Source organism: Salmo trutta, chromosome 32, assembly GCF_901001165.1.
Source record: "Salmo trutta chromosome 32, fSalTru1.1, whole genome shotgun sequence".
Taxonomy (NCBI): Eukaryota; Metazoa; Chordata; class Actinopteri; order Salmoniformes; family Salmonidae; genus Salmo; species Salmo trutta.
In genome coordinates this window covers 40939183-40959857 of record NC_042988.1, presented here as the reverse complement: position 1 = coordinate 40959857, position 20675 = coordinate 40939183, and the positions used below count along the sequence as shown (strand labels likewise).

At 48.1% G+C, this 20675-nt stretch overlaps 1 protein-coding gene across 4 annotated transcripts; it reads right to left on the bottom strand.

The window, feature by feature from the left end:
- Positions 1-3826: 3826 nt before the first annotated feature.
- On the bottom strand, positions 3827-20331 carry slc25a10a (solute carrier family 25 member 10a). Of its 4 annotated transcripts, none has more exons than XM_029729142.1 (11): positions 19746-20331; positions 17204-17323; positions 13801-13915; positions 13261-13309; positions 11225-11266; positions 11069-11112; positions 10897-10967; positions 10701-10793; positions 9677-9754; positions 8504-8560; positions 3827-4153 (listed from the first exon to the last, which is right to left on the bottom strand). In XM_029729142.1, exons 1-11 carry the CDS (start codon positions 19839-19841, stop codon positions 4052-4054), a joined length of 867 nt encoding a protein of 288 aa, XP_029585002.1. In that variant the 5' UTR covers positions 19842-20331; the 3' UTR covers positions 3827-4051. The 4 variants fall into 4 exon arrangements, with proteins under 4 accessions (XP_029585002.1, XP_029585003.1, XP_029585004.1 ...); XM_029729143.1 differs by having other exon boundaries at positions 19775-20331; XM_029729144.1 differs by lacking the exon at positions 3827-4153 and adding an exon at positions 4371-4459.
- Positions 20332-20675: the final 344 nt, after the last annotated feature.

Sequence of the window (20675 nt, the reverse complement as noted above, 5' to 3'; positions counted from 1 at the left end):
CCCCCCTCAGTCAGTCACTAGGCTGTATCCAGAACCCCCCCCTCCAGTCAGTCACTAGTCTGTATCCAGAACCACCCCCCCCCCTCAGTCAGTCACTAGGCTGTATCCAGAACCCCCCCTCCCTTCAGTCAGTCACTAGGCTGTATCCAGAACCCCCCCCCCCTTCAGTCAGTCACTAGGCTGTATCCAGAACCCCCCCCCCCTTCAGTCAGTCACTAGGCTGTATCCAGAACCCCCCCCCTTCAGTCAGTCACTAGGCTGTATCCAGAACCCCCCCCCTTCAGTCAGTCACTAGGCTGTATCCAGAACCCCCCTCCAGTCAGTCACTAGTCTGTATCCAGAACCCCCCCTCCCTTCAGTCAGTCACTAGGCTGTATCCAGAACCCCCCCTCCCTTCAGTCAGTCACTAGGCTGTATCCAGAACCCCCCCTCCCTTCAGTCAGTCACTAGGCTGTATCCAGAACCCCCCTTTCAGTCAGTCACTAGGCTGTATCCAGAACCCCCCCTTCAGTCAGTCACTAAGCTGTATCCAGAACCCCCTCCCTTCAGTCAGTCACTAGGCTGTATCCAGAACCCCCCCTTCAGTCAGTCACTAGTCTGTATCCAGAACCCCCCCTTCAGTCAGTCACTAGGCTGTATCCAGAAACCCCCCCCTTCAGTCAGTCACTAGGCTGTATCCAGAACCCCCCCTTCAGTCAGTCACTAGTCTGTATCCAGAACCCCCCCCCTTCAGTCAGTCACTAGGCTGTATCCAGAACCCCCCCCCCCCTTCAGTCAGTCACTAGTCTGTATCCAGAACCCCCCTCCCTTCAGTCAGTCACTAGGCTGTATCCAGAACCCCCCTCCCTTCAGTCAGTCACTAGTCTGTATCCAGAACCCCCCTCCCTTCAGTCAGTCACTAGTCTGTATCCAGAACCCCCCCTCCCTTCAGTCAGTCACTAGGCTGTATCCAGAACCCCCCTCCCTTCAGTCAGTCACTAGGCTGTATCCAGAATCCCCCCCCTTTCAGTCAGTCACTAGGCTGTATCCAGAACCCCCCTTTCAGTCAGTCACTAGGCTGTATCCAGAACCCCCCCCCCTTCAGTCAGTCACTAGGCTGTATCCAGAACCCCCCCCCCCTTCAGTCAGTCACTAGGCTGTATCCAGAACCCCCCCCCCCTTCAGTCAGTCACTAGGCTGTTTCCAGAACCCCCCCCTTCAGTCAGTCACTAGGCTGTATCCAGAACCCCCCCCCCCTTCAGTCAGTCACTAGGCTGTATCCAGAACCCCCCCCCCCTTCAGTCAGTCACTAGGCTGTCTCCAGAACCCTCCCTTCAGTCAGTCACTAGGCTGTATCCAGAACCCCCCCCCCCCTTCAGTGAGTCACTAGGCTGTATCCAGAACCCCCCCCCTTCAGTCAGTCACTAGGCTGTATCCAGAACCCCCCCCTCAGTCAGTCACTAGGCTGTATCCAGAACCCCCCCCCTTTAGTCAGTCACTAGTCTGTATCCAGAACCCCCCCTCCCTTCAGTCAGTCACTAGGCTGTATCCAGAACCCCCCCCTTCAGTCAGTCACTAGGCTGTATCCAGAACCCCCCCCCTTCAGTCAGTCACTAGGCTGTATCCAGAACCCCCCCCCTTCAGTCAGTCACTAGGCTGTATCCAGAACCCCCCCCCCCTTCAGTCAGTCACTAGGCTGTATCCAGAACCCCCCCCTCCCTTCAGTCAGTCACTAGGCTGTATCCAGAACCCCCCCCCTTCAGTCAGTCACTAGGCTGTATCCAGACCCCCCCCCTTCAGTCAGTCACTAGGCCGTATCCAGAACCCCCCCTCCCTTCAGTCAGTCACTAGGCTGTATACAGAACCCCCTCCCTTCAGTCAGTCACTAGTCTGTATCCAGAACCCCCCCCCCCTTCAGTCAGTCACTAGTCTGTATCCAGAACCCTCCCTTCAGTCAGTCACTAGGCTGTATCCAGAACCACCCCCTTCAGTCAGTCACTAGGCTGTATCCAGAACCCCCCCCCCCCCTTCAGTCAGTCACTAGGCTGTATCCAGAACCCCCCCTTCAGTCAGTCACTAGGCTGTATCCAGAACCCCCCCCCCCCTTCAGTCAGTCACTAGGCTGTATCCAGAACCCCCCCCCTTCAGTCAGTCACTAGGCTGTATCCAGAACCCCCCCCCCCTTCAGTCAGTCACTAGTCTGTATCCAGAACCCCCCCCCTTCAGTCAGTCACTAGGCTGTATCCAGAACCCCCCCCCCTTCAGTCAGTCACTAGGCTGTATCCAGAACCCCCCCCTTCAGTCAGTCACTATGCTGTATCCACAACCCCCCCTTCAGTCAGTCACTATGCTGTATCCACAACCCCCCCTTCAGTCAGTCACTAGGATGTATCCAGAACCCCCCCCTTCAGTCAGTCACTAGGCTGTATCCAGAAACCCCCCCCCTTCAGTCAGTCACTAGGCTGTATCCAGAACCCCCCCCCCCCTTCAGTCAGTCACTAGGCTGTATCCAGAAACCCCCCCCCCCTTCAGTCAGTCACTAGGCTGTATCCAGAACCCCCCCCCCCCCCTTCAGTCAGTCACTAGGCTGTATCCAGAACCCCCCCCTTCAGTCAGTCACTAGGCTGTATCCAGAACCCCCCCCCCCTTCAGTCAGTCACTAGTCTGTATCCAGAACCCCCCCCCCTTCAGTCAGTCACTAGGCTGTATCCAGAACCCCCCCTCCCTTCAGTCAGTCCCTAGTCTGTATCCAGAACCCTCCCTTCAGTCAGTCACTAGGCTGTATCCAGAACCCCCCCTTCAGTCAGTCACTAGTCTGTATCCAGAACCCCCCCTTCAGTCAGTCACTAGGCTGTATCCAGAACCCCCCCCTTCAGTCAGTCACTAGGCTGTATCCAGAACCCCCCCTTCAGTCAGTCACTAGGCTGTATCCAGAACCCTCCCTTCAGTCAGTCACTAGGCTGTATCCAGAACCCCCCCCCCCCCCTTCAGTCAGTCACTAGGCTGTATCCAGAACCCCCCCCCCCTTCAGTCAGTCACTAGGCTGTATCCAGAACCCCCCCCCCCCTTCAGTCAGTCACTAGGCTGTATCCAGAACCCCCCCCCCTTCAGTCAGTCACTAGGCTGTATCCAGAACCCCCCCCCTTCAGTCAGTCACTAGGCTGTATCCAGAACCCCCCCCCCTTCAGTCAGTCACTAGTCTGTATCCAGAACCCCTCCCTTCAGTCAGTCACTAGGCTGTATCCAGAACCCCCCCCCCTTCAGTCAGTCACTAGTCTGTATCCAGAACCCTCCCTTCAGTCAGTCACTAGGCTGTATCCAGAACCCCCCCCCCTTCAGTCAGTCACTAGGCTGTATCCAGAACCCCCCCCCCCCTTCAGTCAGTCACTAGGCTGTATCCAGAACCCCCCCCCTTCAGTCAGTCACTAGGCTGTATCCAGAACCCCCCCCCCTTCAGTCAGTCACTAGTCTGTATTCAGAACCCCCCCTTCAGTCAGTCACTATGCTGTATCCAGAACCCCCCCTTCAGTCAGTCACTAGTCTGTATCCAGAACCCCCCCTTCAGTCAGTCACTAGGCTGTATCCAGAACCCCCCCCCTTCAGTCAGTCACTAGGCTGTATCCAGAACCCCCCCCCCTTCAGTCAGTCACTAGTCTGTATTCAGAACCCCCCCTTCAGTCAGTCACTATGCTGTATCCAGAACCCCCCCTTCAGTCAGTCACTAGTCTGTATTCAGAACCCCCCCTTCAGTCAGTCACTATGCTGTATCCAGAACCCCCCCTTCAGTCAGTCACTAGTCTGTATCCAGAACCCCCCCTTCAGTCAGTCACTAGGCTGTATCCAGAACCCCCCCTTCAGTCAGTCACTAGTCTGTATCCAGAACCCCCCCTTCAGTCAGTCACTAGTCTGTATCCAGATGGTGGGGTTTAGGATGGGGGAGGTTGCAGGTGGATTAAAGTTGCCTGCTAACGTAGAACAGGGAACAAAGGGAGTGGGCGTGGCCTGGCAGTCCTGACAGAGGTCACATTTCTGACTACTTAATAGGTGATCAGGTGGTGACCCCTGACCCCTCTCAGGTGACGATCCTGATGCCGCAGCAGGTCCTGAGCTGCTCTAGGAAGATGAAAGTGAAGACCGTGTGAGGGATGAGACGGATCCCTGCTGGAACCAGACCCTAAAGGAGGAGCAGGACAGTTAGTATATTGATGATGAATGGTTCAGACAGTTACTAGGTAACAGTGTGAGGGATGAGACAGATCCCTGCTGGGACCAGACCCTAAAGGAGGAGCAGGACAGTTAGTATATTGATGATGAATGGTTCAGACAGTTACTAGGTAACAGTGTGAGGGATGAGACGGATCCCTGCTGGAACCAGACCCTAAAGGAGGAGCAGGACAGTTAGTATATTGATGATGAATGGTTCAGACAGTTACTAGGTAACAGTGTGAGGGATGAGACAGATCCCTGCTGGAACCAGACCCTCAACAGGAGAGAGACCAGAAGTTGACTAGTCTGTATGGCAGGTGGAATTAAAGTGGTGTACTGTGTGTGTGTGTGTGTGTGTTTTCAGGCTGAGCATTGTGTTTAATGTAGAGACCAGCTCTCCTCCTAGAGAGTGATTGGGTGTTGGGGATTTGTCTCCAGTCTTTGCTGTGACACACCTGATTCAGGTCAGTCAATGTCATAAATCCCACCACAGACTGTACGATTGCAGCCGTCTTATGCCACGATTTTGCCTTTTCATACAAAAACGTCCATGTCGTGGGCAAATTCTTTGGCGGTAAACGATTGTCGGATATCTTGGCTCGTTCAGTGTAACCGGGTCTAGGTCTGCTGGTTCAGTACCTCTAGGTCTGCTGGTTCAGTACCACTAGGTCTTGGCTGGTTCAGTACCACTAGGTCTTGGCTGGTTCAGTGTGACAGGGTCTAGGTCTGCTGATTCAGTACCACTAGGTCTGCTGATTCAGTACCACTAGGTCTGCTGGTTCAGTACCACTAGGTCTGCTGGTTCAGTACCACTAGGTCTTGGCTGGTTCAGTACCACGAGGTCTTGGCTGGTTCAGTGTAACAGGGTCTAGGTCTGCTGATTCAGTACCACTAGGTCTGCTGATTCAGTACCACTAGGTCTGCTGGTTCAGTACCACTAGGTCTTGGCTGGTTCAGTACCACTAGGTCTGCTGGTTCAGTACCACTACGTCTTGGCTGGTTCAGTGTGACAGGGTCTAGGTCTGCTGGTTCAGTACCACTAGGTCTTGGCTGATTCAGTACCACTAGGTCTTGGCTGGTTCAGTGTGACAGGGTCTAGGTGCTGATTCAGTACCACTAGGTCTTGGCTGGTTCAGTGTGACAGGGTCTAGGTCTGCTGGTTCAGTACCACTAGGTCTTGGCTGGTTCAGTTCCACTAGGTCTTGGCTGGTTCAGTGTGACAGGGTCTAGGTCTGCTGGTTCAGTACCACTAGGTCTGCTGGTTCAGTACCACTAGGTCTTGGCTGGTTCAGTGTGACAGGGTCTAGGTCTGCTGGTTCAGTTCCACTAGGTATTGGCTGGTTCAGTGTGACAGGGTCTAGGTCTGCTGGTTCAGTACCACTAGGTCTGCTGGTTCAGTACCACTAGGTCTTGGCTGGTTCAGTACCACTAGGTCTTGGCTGGTTCAGTGTGACAGGGTCTAGGTCTGCTGGTTTAGTACCACTAGGTCTTGGCTGGTTCAGTACCACTAGGTCTTGGCTGGTTCAGTGTGACAGGGTCTAGGTCTGCTGGTTCAGTTCCACTAGGTCTTGGCTGGTTCAGTGTGACAGGGCTAGGTGCTGATTCAGTACCACTAGGTCTTGGCTGGTTCAGTTCCACTAGGTCTTGGCTGGTTCAGTGTAACAGGGTCTTGGCTGGTTCAGTGTAACAGGGTCTAGGTCTGCTGGTTCAGTACCACTAGGTCTTGGCTGGTTCAGTACCACTAGGTCTTGGCTGGTTCAGTACCACTAGGTCTTGGCTGGTTCAGTGTGACAGGGTCTAGGTGCTGATTCAGTACCACTAGGTATTGGCTAGTTCAGTGTGACAGGGTCTAGGTGCTGATTCAGTACCACTAGGTCTTGGCTGGTTCAGTGTGACAGGGTCTAGGTCTGCTGGTTCAGTGTGACAGGGTCTAGGTCTGCTGGTTCAGTGTGACAGGGTCTAGGTGCTGATTCAGTACCACTAGGTCTTGGCTGGTTCAGTGTAACAGGGTCTAGGTCTGCTGGTTCAGTACCACTAGGTCTTGGCTGGTTCAGTACCACTAGGTCTTGGCTGGTTCAGTGTGACAGGGTCTAGGTCTGCTGATTCAGTACCACTAGGTCTGCTGATTCAGTACCACTAGGTCTTGGCTGGTTCAGTGTGACAGGGTCTAGGTCTGCTGATTCAGTACCACTACGTCTTGGCTGGTTCAGTGTAACCGGGTCTAGGTCTGCTGGTTCAGTGTGACAGGGTCTAGGTCTGCTGATTCAGTACCACTACGTCTTGGCTGGTTCAGTGTGACAGGGTCTAGGTCTGCTGGTTCAGTACCACTAGGTCTGCTGGTTCAGTACCACTAGGTCTTGGCTGGTTCAGTGTGACAGGGTCTAGGTCTGCTGGTTCAGTACCACTAGGTCTTGGCTGATTCAGTACCACCAGGTCTGCTGATTCAGTTCCACTAGGTCTTGGCTGGTTCAGTGTGACAGGGTCTAGGTCTGCTGGTTCAGTACCACTAGGTCTTGGCTGGTTCAGTACCACTAGGTCTTGGCTGGTTCAGTGTGACAGGGTCTAGGTCTGCTGATTCAGTACCACTAGGTCTTGGCTGGTTCAGTACCACTAGGTCTTGGCTGGTTCAGTGTGACAGGGTCTAGGTCTGCTGATTCAGTACCACTAGGTCTTGGCTGGTTCAGTGTGACAGTGTCTAGGTCTGCTGGTTCAGTGTGACAGGGTCTAGGTCTGCTGGTTCAGTACCACTAGATCTTGGCTGGTTGAGTGTGACAGGGTCTAGGTCTTGGCTGATTCAGTACCACTAGGTCTTGGCTGGTTGAGTGTGACAGGGTCTAGGTCTTGGCTGATTCAGTACCACTAGGTCTTGGCTGGTTCAGTGTGACAGGGTCTAGGTCTGCTGGTTCAGTACCACTAGGTCTTGGCTGGTTGAGTGTGACAGGGTCTAGGTCTTGGCTGATTCAGTACCACTAGGTCTTGGCTCGTTCAGTGTGACAGGGTCTAGGTCTGCTGGTTCAGTACCACTAGGTCTGCTGGTTCAGTACCACTAGGTCTTGGCTGGTTCAGTGTGACAGGGTCTAGGTCTGCTGGTTCAGTACCACTAGGTCTTGGCTGGTTGAGTGTGACAGGGTCTAGGTCTTGGCTGATTCAGTACCACTAGGTCTTGGCTCGTTCAGTGTGACAGGGTCTAGGTCTGCTGGTTCAGTACCACTAGGTCTTGGCTGGTTGAGTGTGACAGGGTCTAGGTCTTGGCTGATTCAGTACCACTAGATCTTGGCTCGTTCAGTGTGACAGGGTCTAGGTCTGCTGGTTCAGTACCACTAGGTCTGCTGGTTCAGTACCACTAGGTCTTGGTTCGTTCAGTGTGACAGGGTCTAGGTCTGCTGGTTCAGTACCACTAGGTCTTGGCTCGTTCAGTGTGACAGGGTCTAGGTCTGCTGGTTCAGTACCACTAGGTCTTGGCTCGTTCAGTGTGACAGGGTCTAGGTCTGCTGATTCAGTACCACTAGGTCTTGGCTCGTTCAGTGTGACAGGGTCTAGGTCTGCTGGTTTAGTACCACTATGTGCGGTCGTAGGCGCCGACAAAGTTCTTTATCGTGTAGTGTGGCTGGTGTTACGAGCCAATCCCGGTGACTCTATAGGAACACGGCCGGCACACATGAGTAGTCAGATTAATATAATAGTTTGATTTAAACGTTTACATGCTTTGTATACTTTCAGTTTTTCCCGATCTCACTTCACTCGCGCTAACGCAAATAATCCACCAAAAACCACTAATTCCTATGATTTAGTGTTTAATAATGAGAACAATATTCATTGTGAACAAATGTTTAATTTTGTCATTATAACAAGCTTGGTAGCAACATTAAAATCTTTGTGGAAATCGGTTGCAGCTCAAGTCGACTTCAAAACCCACAATGCAATGCTCTCTCTCTAGGATGGCTAGGTAGCTAGCTTTGTAGCTAGCTAGCAAATGTAGCTACACACACAATAATACCAAAGTCAATATCAGCACGTGAAGTCGCTAGTTAGCTGTAAAATCGCCTGATTTCACAGACGGACCACTTTGAAGTCAAATCACGGTGAAAATAGTTATTTTACCCACTGAGAGAATACAGGCTTTTACCAAATTGACAGGAATTTCCTCATTTGTATTATCCCTTTAAACTCCAGCTGGCAAGCAGAACCACGTGTGAAATTAACAAAAGAACAACATCCTGCAGGAGGATGGCTCTCAAGGAGAAGGGGTTGAACACCGCTGGTTTAAGGCAATGTTAACTATGCTACTTTATTGTCAATGATATATAATAGCAGTTACCTTGTAGAAGGCATTGGGTCCCAGTTTAGCTGTATCTCTCACACAGTGTAGCAGGCCCTGGAACAGAAGAAACACAATCCAAGACAACAAACAACACTTCTTAATGCAGCTCATGGTTGATGGTTGAAAACAACCCATGCCCAACTCCCTACATCCCTCATTTATCTTCCCTCCCTCCATCCCAATACCTCTGTCCCTCAGTAACCTTCCCTCCCTCCATCCCAATACCTCTGTCCCTCAGTAACCTTCCCTCCCTCCATCCCAATACCTCTGTCCCTCATTTACCTTCCCTCCCTCCATCCCTCCATCCCTCATTTACCTTCCCTCCCTCCATCCCAATACCTCTGTCCCTCATTTATCTTCCCTCCCTCCATCCCAATACCTCTGTCCCTCATTTACCTTCCCTCCCTCCATCCCAATACCTCTGTCCCTCATTTATCTTCCCTCCCCCATCCCAATACCTCTGTCCCTCATTTACCTTCCCTCCCTCCCTCCATCCCAATACCTATGTCCCTCATTTACCTTCCCTCCCTCCATCCCAATACCTATGTCCCTCATTTATCTTCCCTCCCTCCATCCCTCCGTCCCTCATTTACCTTCCCTCCCTCCATCCCAATACCTCTGTCCCTCATTTACCTTCCCTCCCTCCATCCCAATACCTCTGTCCCTCATTTACCTTCCATCCTCCCATCCATCCATCCATCCCTCCCTCCCTCCCTCATTTGCCCGCCATCCCTCATTTGCCCTCCCTCCCTGACCATCAACAACAGAACTGTCAGAGCAATGACAAGCAGCAGTGTGACAGATAAAGCCTCCATGGACTTGACGACATCAGAACAGCAACACAGAGGCTGCCAGAGGTGGAGAGGGGTTAGATTTACTGAGGTAAAAAAAGTCATACCAGTTCACAGTGATATCCCTAGACAACATCTACACCGGCATTGTCCTCAGTCCTGGGGAGTCAGAACCCACCGTGAACGCACATGTTAACTCTACCCCTGTAGCAACACACCTGAATCAATGAATCATCTAGCTCTTAACTAGCTGTATCAGGGGTGGTATAGTGTTAGGCTACAGTCCTGCAAATACCTAGGACTGGAACTGACAAACCCTGATCTACAGTACACACACACACACACACACACACACACACACACACACACACAAACTTACCACATATTCCCCTTTTGAGTTCATCAGCCTGGTCTTCAAGACATCCAGTGGTTGGCACAGGACAGTGGCACAGCCTCCCTACACAGAGAAGCAGAGAGCATTATACACCGCTAACCCACAGCTCCCGTCTCCACACCGCCAACCCACAGCTCCCGTCTCCACACCGCCAACCCACAGCTCCCGTCTCCACACCGCCAACCCACAGCTCCCGTCTCCACACCGCCAACCCACAGCTCCCGTCTCCACACCGCCAACCCACAGCTCCCGTCTCCACACCGCCAACCCACAGCTCCCGTCTCCACACCGCCAACCCACAGCTCCCGTCTCCACACCGCCAACCCACAGCTCCCGTCTCCACACCGCCAACCCACAGCTCCCGTCTCCACACCGCCAACCCACAGCTCCCGTCTCCACACCGCCAACCCACAGCTCCCGTCTCCACACCGCCAACCCACAGCTCCCGTCTCCACACCGCCAACCCACAGCTCCCGTCTCCACACCGCCAACCCACAGCTCCCGTCTCCACACCGCTAACCCACAGCTCCCGTCTCCACACCGCTAACCCACAGCTCCCGTCTCCACACCGCTAACCCACAGCTCCCGTCTCCACACCGCCAACCCACAGCTCCCGTCTCCACACCGCTAACCCACAGCTCCCGTCTCCACACCGCCAACCCACAGCTCCCGTCTCCACACCGCCAACCCACAGCTCCCGTCTCCACACCGCCAACCCACAGCTCCCGTCTCCACACCGCTAACCCACAGCTCCCGTCTCCACACCGCTAACCCACAGCTCCCGTCTCCACACCGCCAACCCACAGCTCCCGTCTCCACACCGCTAACCCACAGCTCCCGTCTCCACACCGCTAACCCACAGCTCCCGTCTCTACACCGCTAACCCACAGCTCCCGTCTCCACACCGCTAACCCACAGCTCCCGTCTCCACACCGCCAACCCACAGCTCCTGTCTCCACACCGCTAACACACAGCTCCCGCTTTTCTAATGTGTAAACTGGACACTTACTGCAATGAGGCTGGCCAGGAAGTGTGTTAGAATGTTGTCTTGCATGGCTCCAGTCCCCAGAACGAGCTGCTTGGCCTGATCATAACAGGCCAGCTACAGAGAAATAAAATAGAAGTTAAATCTAGCTGATACATTTTGGACAAAGACACACACATTAACACCCCCCCACAGACACAAACCCACCACAGGACCTCACCTGTCCAACAGTGACCAGTGCTCCTCTAGAGGATGCCATTGTGGCTCCAGAGAACAGCTTCTTCATTCCCTCTATGGAGAAATACTGTGTCATTAGTGCAACTGTGTCCCTTCAAATCGTCCAGTGACTTCAACCTGATCCCAACGATCCACCATCAATCAACCTTACTTACCCTCTTTCCATACCCGGAACAGTCCATCTAGTGCATGAGCATAACTGGCAGAGATGGAGAAAACAACACTTATGAAGGTCAACATCTCTCCAAAGATGATACTTAACAGCGTTATGTAAGTTATATTATTTTACTATACTTAACTCACATACTCACTTTCTCCTGAGTTCTAGTGGTACTTTAACGTCATTCTGCATTCTGGATCGGGGGAAAAAAATGTGGCAAGTATGTATGTTTTGCCCTGTACATTTGTTTACTGAATTGAAAGGACAGGCAACTCCAGTCCTCAGGGGCCTGATTGGTGTCCCACTTTGGCCCCAGCTAACACACCTGACTCCAATAATCAACTGATCATGATCTTCAGTTTAGAATGCAATTAGTTTAATCAACTGTGTTTGCTAGGGATGATGGGGAACAGTGTGATGCCACTCCAGTCCCCCTGAGGGCTGTTGTCCATTCCTGATCTATTGAATGGATGAGTAAAGCAATACAGTGCCTTGCAAAAGTATTCACCTCCCTTGGCATTTTTCCTATTTTGTTGCATTACAACCTGTAATTTAAATGGATTTTTATTTGGATTTCATGTAACGGGCACAAAATAGTCCAAATTGGTGAAGTGAAATGAAAAAAATGACTTGTTTCAAAAATTTAAAAAAATTAAAAACGGAAAAGTGGTGCGTGCATATGTATTCACCCCCTTTGCTATGAAGCCCCTAAATATGATCTGGTGCAACCAATTACCTTCAGAAGTCACATAATTAGTTAAATAAAGTCCACCTGTGTGCAATCTAAGTGTCACGTGATCTGTCAAATGATCTCAGTATATATACACCTGTTCTGAAAGGCCCCAGAGTCTGCAACACCACTAAGCAAGGGGCACCACTAAGCAAGCGGCACCATGAAGACCAAGGAGCTCTCCAAACAGATCAGGGACAAAGTTGTGGAGAGGTACAAATCAGGGTTGGGTTATATAAACATATCTGAAACTTTGAACATCCCACGAAGCACCATTAAAACGATTATTAAAAAATGTAAAGAATATGGCAGCACAACAAACCTACCAAAACTCATGGACCAGGCAAGGAGGGCATTAATCAGAGGGGCAACAAAGAGACCAAAGATACCCTGAAGGAGCTGCAAAGCTCCACAGCTGAGATTGAAGTATGTGTCCACAGGACCACTAAGCCATACACTCCACAGAGCTGGGCTTTACGGAAGAGCCAGAAAAAAGCCATTGCTTAAAGAAAAAAATAAGCAAACACATTTGGTGTTCGCCAAAAGGCATGTGGGAGACTCCCCAAACATATGGAACAAGGTACTCTGGTTAGATGAGACAAATTTAGATTTTTGGCCATCAAGGAAAACGCTATGTCTGGCGCAAACCCAACACCTCCCTTCACCCCAAGAACAACATCCCCACAGTGAAGCATGGTGGTGGCAGGATCATGCTGTGGGTATGTTTTTCATCAGCAGGAACTGGGAAACTGGTCAGAATTGAAGGAATGATGGATGACGCTAAATACAGGGAAATTCTAGAGGGAAACCTGTTTCAGTCTTCAAGAGATTTGAGACTGGGACAGAGGTTCACCTTCCAGCAGGCCAATGACCCTAAGCATACTGCTAAAGCAACACTCAAGTGGTTTAAGGGGAAATATTGAAATGTCTTGGAATGGCCTAGTCAAAGCCCAGACCTCAATCCAATTGAGAATCTGTGGTATGACAAAGATTTCTGTACACCAGTGGAACCCATCCAACTTGAAGGAGCTGGAGCAGTTTTTCCTTGAAGAATGAGCAAAAGTCCCAGTGGCTAGATGTGCCAAGCTTATAGAAACATACCCCAAGAGACTTGCAGCTGTAATTGCTGCAAAACGTGGCTCTACAAAGTATTGACTTTGGGGGGGGTGAATAGCTATGCACGCTCAAGTTTTTTGGTCTTATTTCTTGTTTGTTTCACCAAAAAATATTTTGCATCTTCAAAGTGGTAGGCATGTTGTGTAAATCAAATGATACAAACCCCCCCAAAATCCATTTTAATTCCAGGTTGTAAGGCAACAAAATAGAAAAAATGCCAAGGGGGTGAATACTTTCACAAGCCACTGTATACTGCATGTCATCACTGACATCTAGTGGATATTATCAACCATGGACCACTGCAATACAATTCAGTTATCTTAATTCTAGATTTGACTCACCTGACATTAACCATGTCTGCTGGGGTCCCAATGAATCCACCTGCAAATCCTACAGACAGACAGACAGACAGACATTAACCATGTCTGCTTGGGTCCCAATGAATCCACCTGCAAATCCTACAGACAGACAGACAGACATGAACCATGCTGCTGGGGTCCCAATGAATCCACCTGCAGAAAGGTAAGACTTCTACACAGTAGTGTGGTTACCTGTACAGTGTTGGCACCTTAATTGGGGAGGACGGGCTCGTGGTAATGGCTGGAGCGGAATTAGTGAAATTATATCAAACAGTTTTCCTGGTGTTTGGTGCCATTCCATTTACTCCGTTCCAGACTTTATTATGAGTCGTCCTCCCCTCAGCAGCCTCCTGTGATCCGTTCCATCCAGCACTGTTCCAGCAACTATAGTGGATGTGTAATCTTGGCCCAGTTCGGTAGTGTGAAAAGTGTATGACAGAGCTAATCATGTTGTCATTAGAGCCAGCCAGGTTTAGGTCTGTGTAGCAACAGATAATATTGTGGTTAAAACACAGTGTGTACCTCCAACCAACCCCAGGAGGACCTTCTGGTAGAAGGGCATAGGACCATGGGTCCTGTCCTTCATCTGATCACTCACTGTCTCATAGATGGCGAAGCGGCACAGAGAATATGTCATCTGGGGGAGGGGAGGATGACAGAGAATTTTTTATTTATTTCACCTTTATTTAACCAGGTAGGCCAGTTGAGAACAAGTTCTCATTTACAACTGCGATCTGGCCAAGATAAAGCAAAGCAGTGCGACACAAACAACAACACAGATTTACACATGGAATAAACAAACGTACAGTCAATAACACAATAGAAAGTCTATATACAGTGTGTGCAAATGGCGTAAGGAGGTAAGGCAATAAATAGGCCATAGTAGCGAAGTAATTACAATTTAGCAAATTAACACTGGAATGATAGATGTGCAGATGATGATGTGGAAGTAGAAATAAAAAAAGTAAATGAAAACATCGCCGAAGTCAAGGATCGGTAGGATAGTCAGTTTTACGAGGGTATGTTTGGCAGCCTGAGTGAAGGAGGCTTTGTTGCGAAATAGGAAGCCAATTCTAGATTTAATTTTGGATTGGAGATGTTTAATATGAGTCTTTGAAGGAGAGTTTACAGTCTAGCCAGACACCTAGGTAGTTGTCCACATAAGCTAAGTCAGAACCGTCCAGAGTAGTGCTGCTAGTCGGGCAGGCAGCGATCGGTTGAAGAGCATGCATTTAGTTTTACTAGCGTTTAAGAGCAGTTGGAGGCCACGGAAGGAGTGTTGTATGGCATTGAAGCTCGTGTTGGAGGTTTGTTAACACAGTGTCCAAAGACGGGCCAGATGTATACAGAATGGTGTCGTCTGCGTAGAGGTGGATCAAGGAATCACCCAAAGCAAGAGCGACATCATTGATATATACAGAGAAAAGAGTCGGCCCGAGAATTGACCCCCATAGAGACTGCCAGAGGTCCGGACAACAGGCCCTCCGATTTGACACACTGAACTCTGTCTGCGAAGTAGTTGGTGAACCAGGCGAGGCAATCATTTGAGAAACCAAGGCTGTTGAGTCTGCCAATAAGAATACGGTGATTGACAGAGTCGAAAGCCTTGGCCAGGTCAATGAAGATGGCTGCACAGTACTGTCTTTTATCGATGGCGGTTATGATATCATTTAGGACCTGGAGCGTGGCTGGGGTGCACCCGTGACCAGCTCGGAAACCGGATTGCACAGCGGAGAAGGTACGGTGGGATTCGAAATGGTCAGTGATCTGTTAACTTGGCTTTCGAAGACTTTAGAAAGGCAGGGCAGGATGGATATAGGTCTGTAACAGTTTAGCTCTAGTGTGTCACCCCCTTTGAAGAGGGGGATGACCGCAGCAGCTTTCCAATCTTTAGAGATCTCGGACGATACGAAAGAGAGGTTGAACAGACTGGTAATAGGGGTTGCAACAATGGCAGAAGATAATTTAAGAAAGAGAGGGTCCAGATTGTCTAGGCCAACTGATTTGTACGGGTCCAGGTTTTGCAGCTCTTTCAGAACATCTGCTATCTGGATTTGGGTGAAGGAGAAGCTGGGGATACTTGAGCAAGTAGCTACGGGGGATGCGGAGCTGTTGGCCGGGTTTGGGGTGGCCAGGAGGAAAGCACAGCCAGCCGTAGAGAAATGCTTATTGAAATTCTCGATTATTGTGGATTTATCGGTGGTGACAGTGTTTCCTAGCCTCAGTGCAGTGGGCAGCTGGGAGGAGGTGCTCTTATTCTCCATGGTCTTTCTAGAGTCCCAAAATGATTTGGAGTTAGAGCTACCGGTCTCAAATTTCTGTTTGAAAAAGCTAGCCTTTGCTTTCTTAATTGACTGTGTGTATTGGTTCCTGGCTTCCCTGAAAAGTTGCATATCGCGGGGACTATTCGATGCTAGCACAGTACGCCACTGACTAATGATCATAGAGACATTAGAACGTACAGAATATGACAAGAAGTGTATTTATCCTGTTTAGGATAGGGAGCAATATTTTCCCGGCCGGATAAAAAACGTACCGATTTAATCTGGTTATTACTCCTGCCCAGAAACTAGAATATGCATATAATTATTTGATTTGGATAGAAAACACCCTAAAGTTTCTAAAACTGTTTGAATGGTGTCTGTGAGTATAACAGTATAAGAGAAGATTCTATATGGGAAGTGCCCTGTCTGACCATTTCTTGTCCTTCTATAGCCTCTTTATCGAAAATAGAGGATCTCTGCTGTAACGTGACATTTTCTAAGGCTCCCATAGGCTCTCAGAAGGCGCCAGAACGGGGAATGATGACTCTGCAGTCCCTGGGTGACAAACAGTAGGGCTTTTGGAAAGTGGTCGTTCTGAGAACAATGACACGGGTGCGCGCGTGCATGTGAAGACTATTTTCTATTTTCAGTGTTTGAACGAAAACAAGGTCTCCCGGTCGGAATATTATCGCTATTTTATGAGAAAAATCGCATACAAATTTATTTTAAACAGCGTTTGACATGCTTCGAAGTACGGTAATGGGATATTTTGAATCTTTTTGTCACGATACGCGCCGACGGATAGTGTCTTGAACGCAAGAACAAAACGCAGCTATTTGGATATAACTATGGATTATTTGGAACCAAAACAACATTGGATGTTGAAGTAGAAGTCCTGGGAGTGAATTCTGACGAAGAACAGCAAAGGTAATCCAATTTTTCTTATAGTAAATCTGAGTTTGGTGAGGGCCAAACTTGGTGGGTGTCAAAATAGCTAGCCATGATGGCCGGTCTATCTACTCAGAATATTGCGAAATGTGCTTTCACCGAAAAGCTATTTTAAAATCAGACACCGCAATTGCATAAAGGAGTTCTGTATCTATAATTCTTAAAATAATGATTACGTTTTTTGTGAACGTTTATCGTGAGTAATTTAGTAAATTCACCGGAAGTTTTCGGTGGGTATGCTAGTTCTGAACGTCACATGCTAATGTAAAAAGCTGTTTTTTGATATAAATATGAACTTGATTGAACAAAACATGCATGTATTGTATAACATAATGTCCTAGGAGTGTCATCTGATGAAGATCATCAAAGGTTAGTGCTGCATTTAGCTGTGGTTTTGGTTTTTGTGACATATGCTAGCTTGAAAAATGGGTGTGTGATTATTTCTGGCTGGGTACTCTGCTGACATAATCTAATGTTTTGCTTTCGTTGTAAAGCCTTTTTGAAATCAGACAATGTGGTTAGATAAAGGAGAGTCTTGTCTTTAAAATGGTGTAAAATAGTAATATGTTTGAAAAATTGAAGTTTTGGGATTTTTGAGGAGTTTGTAATTCGCGCCACGCCCTATCATTGGATATTGGCGAGGCGTTCCGCTAGCGGCACATCTAGATGTCATAACACTCTTGCTCTTGGAAGCGATGGCGGTATCTACCCACCTGTCTGCAGAGGGAGGCACTGAGGCCGCTGTAGAGAGCCAGAACACCTTCTCTCTGCACCACACTCATAGTCATTCCCATCATCCTCATCCTCACCTCGTGCTGTGTCTGGAGGTGCACCTGGAGGAGAACAGATATCAAATACCAGGAAGAGACACAGTAGAGAGGAGTAATGTCAATGTAAAGTTTTAGTATTACTTTTTTTAAATGAATAAATACCTACATTGTGTGCGATGTTGATAATGTGCATTTAACTGGAAGTCAAAGTACACACAGAACAACAACAGTCAAAGACCAAGGTCTAAATGTTTACATGACAACTGGTGGATGTGATGTCAGAGTCACAACTCCCACTTCCTCCACCACCAAGATAAGGAACTATCAAGAAGACTCCAAAAAATATTACAACCAGTAAAATGACCTGTATATTCACTAGTATTTAATATTAGGCTGGTAGGAGAGCCGATGAAGTCAACTATTAGGCCTAATTCCTAGAAACATCATACCATTGGTACAATTCAGCCCATTTGTTATTTACGGAAGCCCTGAAGGCCAAGGAAGAAGAAAAAAAACGTAGTCTTAGAATAATCTCACCCGAACGACTTAGTATCTAGTTTGAATGACTTGGTCCCGTGTGGCTCAGGTGGTAGAGCATGGTGTTTGCAACGCCAGGGTTGTGGGTTCGATTCCCACGGGGGGCCAGTATGGAAAAAATATAAAATGTATGCATTCACTACTGTAAGTCGCTCTGGATAAGAGCGTCTGCTAAATGACTAAAATGTAAAATCTAGTTTGAACGTCTTAGTATCGAGTTTGAACAAGTTAGTTATTATATATTTTTTTATACTAAGTCGTTCAAACCTGATACTAAGTCATTAAAATGAGAGAGTCGTTTGAACAATTTACTATTTTGTTGAAATGACTTGTTCTTTTGTCTAATTAGGCCTCATTTGTTATGCAGCGCCAGTTGTCAGTTGTGCTCGTCAGACCGTTGATGCAGCCATTCATTTACTGATTCCATCCATTGATATGATTATTTATCAACAGTTATTTGATAGCCTAAATCAGGGCTGCTTTTGAATGCCAGAGCATGTGAGTGAGTCAACAAAATCTCACGATTTTATACATTTTACTTCAGATTTTGATGTTTACTGACGTTGCTCCAAACTATATGTTTTCGACATCTGGGGTTGCTCCTTGTGCTCAGCATAGGAGGTTGTGTATTCAATCCCAGTGGTAGACACATTTAAATATATCTCATGTTTTAACCCTATCCAAAACCTTAACCCTTAAATTAACCATTTAGAATGAATGAAGAATGCTGAGCAGGAGGAGCAACCCAGGCTGTCAAAAACACTTCGAAATGTTTGGAGAAACGTGGATAAGCGTCAGAATCTGAAGTCAAATTGGTAAAACTGATAGCTCGTTGGCCCAGTTACATGCTCTGGCTTTCAAACGCAGCTTTATCAGAAACAGTCAATGAATAATCATATCATTCGCCTGTATTTACCCACCCCAAAAAATGCCAGGGTAAATCTACACGAAACACAGCACTTATTTTAAGTGGTTCTAAAATCCCCCATGGGAAAAATTAATTGTGGAAAAACTATTTTTGATGGGTATTATGACACCTCCACTGTGGGGCTCTATAAATGCAGATATTGACTCTGCAAATTGAGCATACTTTAGTGGCAAAGTCAATTGCGTGCTGGGCTTCGGAACAGAAGCACTCCTTACATGTTTCATTACCATATATTGCCTTGATCAGATTCCCTTTACATATGTTAACTCGATCAGATCCCCTCTAAATATCTTACCTTGATCAGATCCCCTCTAAATATCTTCCCTTGATCAGATCCCCTCTAAATATCTTCCCTTGATCAGATCCCCTCTAAATATCTTCCCTTGATCAGATCCCCTCTAAATATCTTCCCTTGATCAGATCCCCTCTAAATATCTTCCCTTGATCAAATCCCCTCTAAATATCTTCCCTTGATCAAATCCCCTCTAAATATCTTACCTTGATCAGATCCACATTACATATCTTACCTTGATCAGATCCCCTCTAAATATCTTACCTTGATCAAATCCCCTCTAAATATCTTACCTTGATCAGATCCCCTCTAAATATCTTACCTTGATCAGATCCCCTCTAAATATCTTACCTTGATCAGATCCACATTACATATCTTACCTTGATCAGATCCCCTCTAAATATCTTCCCTTGATCAAATCCCCTCTAAATATCTTACCTTGATCAGATCCACATTACATATCTTACCTTGATCAGATCCCCTCTAAATATCTTACCTTGATCAAATCCCCTCTAAATATCTTACCTTGATCAGATCCACATTACATATCTTACCTTGATCAGATCCCCTCTAAATATCTTCCCTTGATCAGATCCCCTCTAAATATCTTCCCTTGATCAGATCCCCTCTAAATATCTTCCCTTGATCAGATCCCCTCTAAATATCTTCCCTTGATCAAATCCCCTCTAAATATCTTACCTTGATCAGATCCCCTCTGCATATCTTACCTTGATCAGATCCACATTCCATATCTCACCTTGATCAGATCTAAGGGGTGTGTAATACAGGCAGCAGCACTTGAGGATAGTCCACCGAAATACCATCGCGACCGGCGTTTCTCCGACATGTTTCTAAGTGACCTGTTGGTTAATCAAACCCGAGAAAGCTCGTCTGGGTCGTCTTGTGTTAGCCTACCCAGTGACACCTGCTTGGACTCACACTACCTTCTTTCAACTCCCTAGCTAGAGAATTATTGGCATGTGTCAGACAATGTCCAAAATGGGTGACTGATATTTAGTGGAAAATGTTTCCCGGTTCTTGCACCGTCCTTTCCGCGGCATTTCATACAAAGCGCATGGCAAAACGTTGCCTCTATTATATATGAAGACTGCTAGCCTGGTTGACGCAACTCACGAGTTTAGTGTTAGTAGGCTGCACCAAAGTCTTTCAAACTAGTATGGACCTACTATGGAACGAAAATACCTCTAGACCAATGAGGCGATTCGATTAATCTGTCCCGGGTAAGCGTGTTTTCCACCGGGAGAAAGTTGATTGCATTCCTTTTGGAACCGGGCTGAGCCAGGTGCCCTGTTCAAAGTCCACGACCAAATCGTCTCAAAACAAAAGTGACTTATTTAGCACGTGGAGTTATGAGTGCGATTCTGTATTTTCACATGCAAAAGTGATTGCTTTTGAAAAAACGCTTAATCTGCCTTCCGAAAATTCTAACATATATTTAATGGAAAAGGCATGTATGTTTCTAGATGATTCAAAATGCTGCATTGTGGACATGATCGAGCTGTGCAGAATACTGCCATAGACCGGTGCCCCGCGGCTCAGCATAATCGAATCCGCCCGGTATCTCGTTTCGCAACAGCTGTGTTGAAGTAACCATTCAAAAGCCTCCCTAGTTACACAGCTAAAACATCTGATTTTCT

What these genes read in the sequence shown, in the direction of transcription:
- slc25a10a (XM_029729142.1), bottom strand. Translation starts at nt 19,841, where the DNA reads ATGGTATTTCGGTGGACTATCCTCAAGTGCTGCTGCCTGTATTACACA. An exon ending in CACTGGTCACTGTTGGACAG is followed by an intron (nt 10,794 to 10,896) that starts GTGAGGTCCTGT and finishes ATTTCTCTGTAG; the next exon opens with CTGGCCTGTTATGATCAGGC. An exon ending in TCCTGGCCAGCCTCATTGCA is followed by an intron (nt 9,755 to 10,700) that starts GTAAGTGTCCAG and finishes TTCTCTGTGTAG; the next exon opens with GGAGGCTGTGCCACTGTCCT.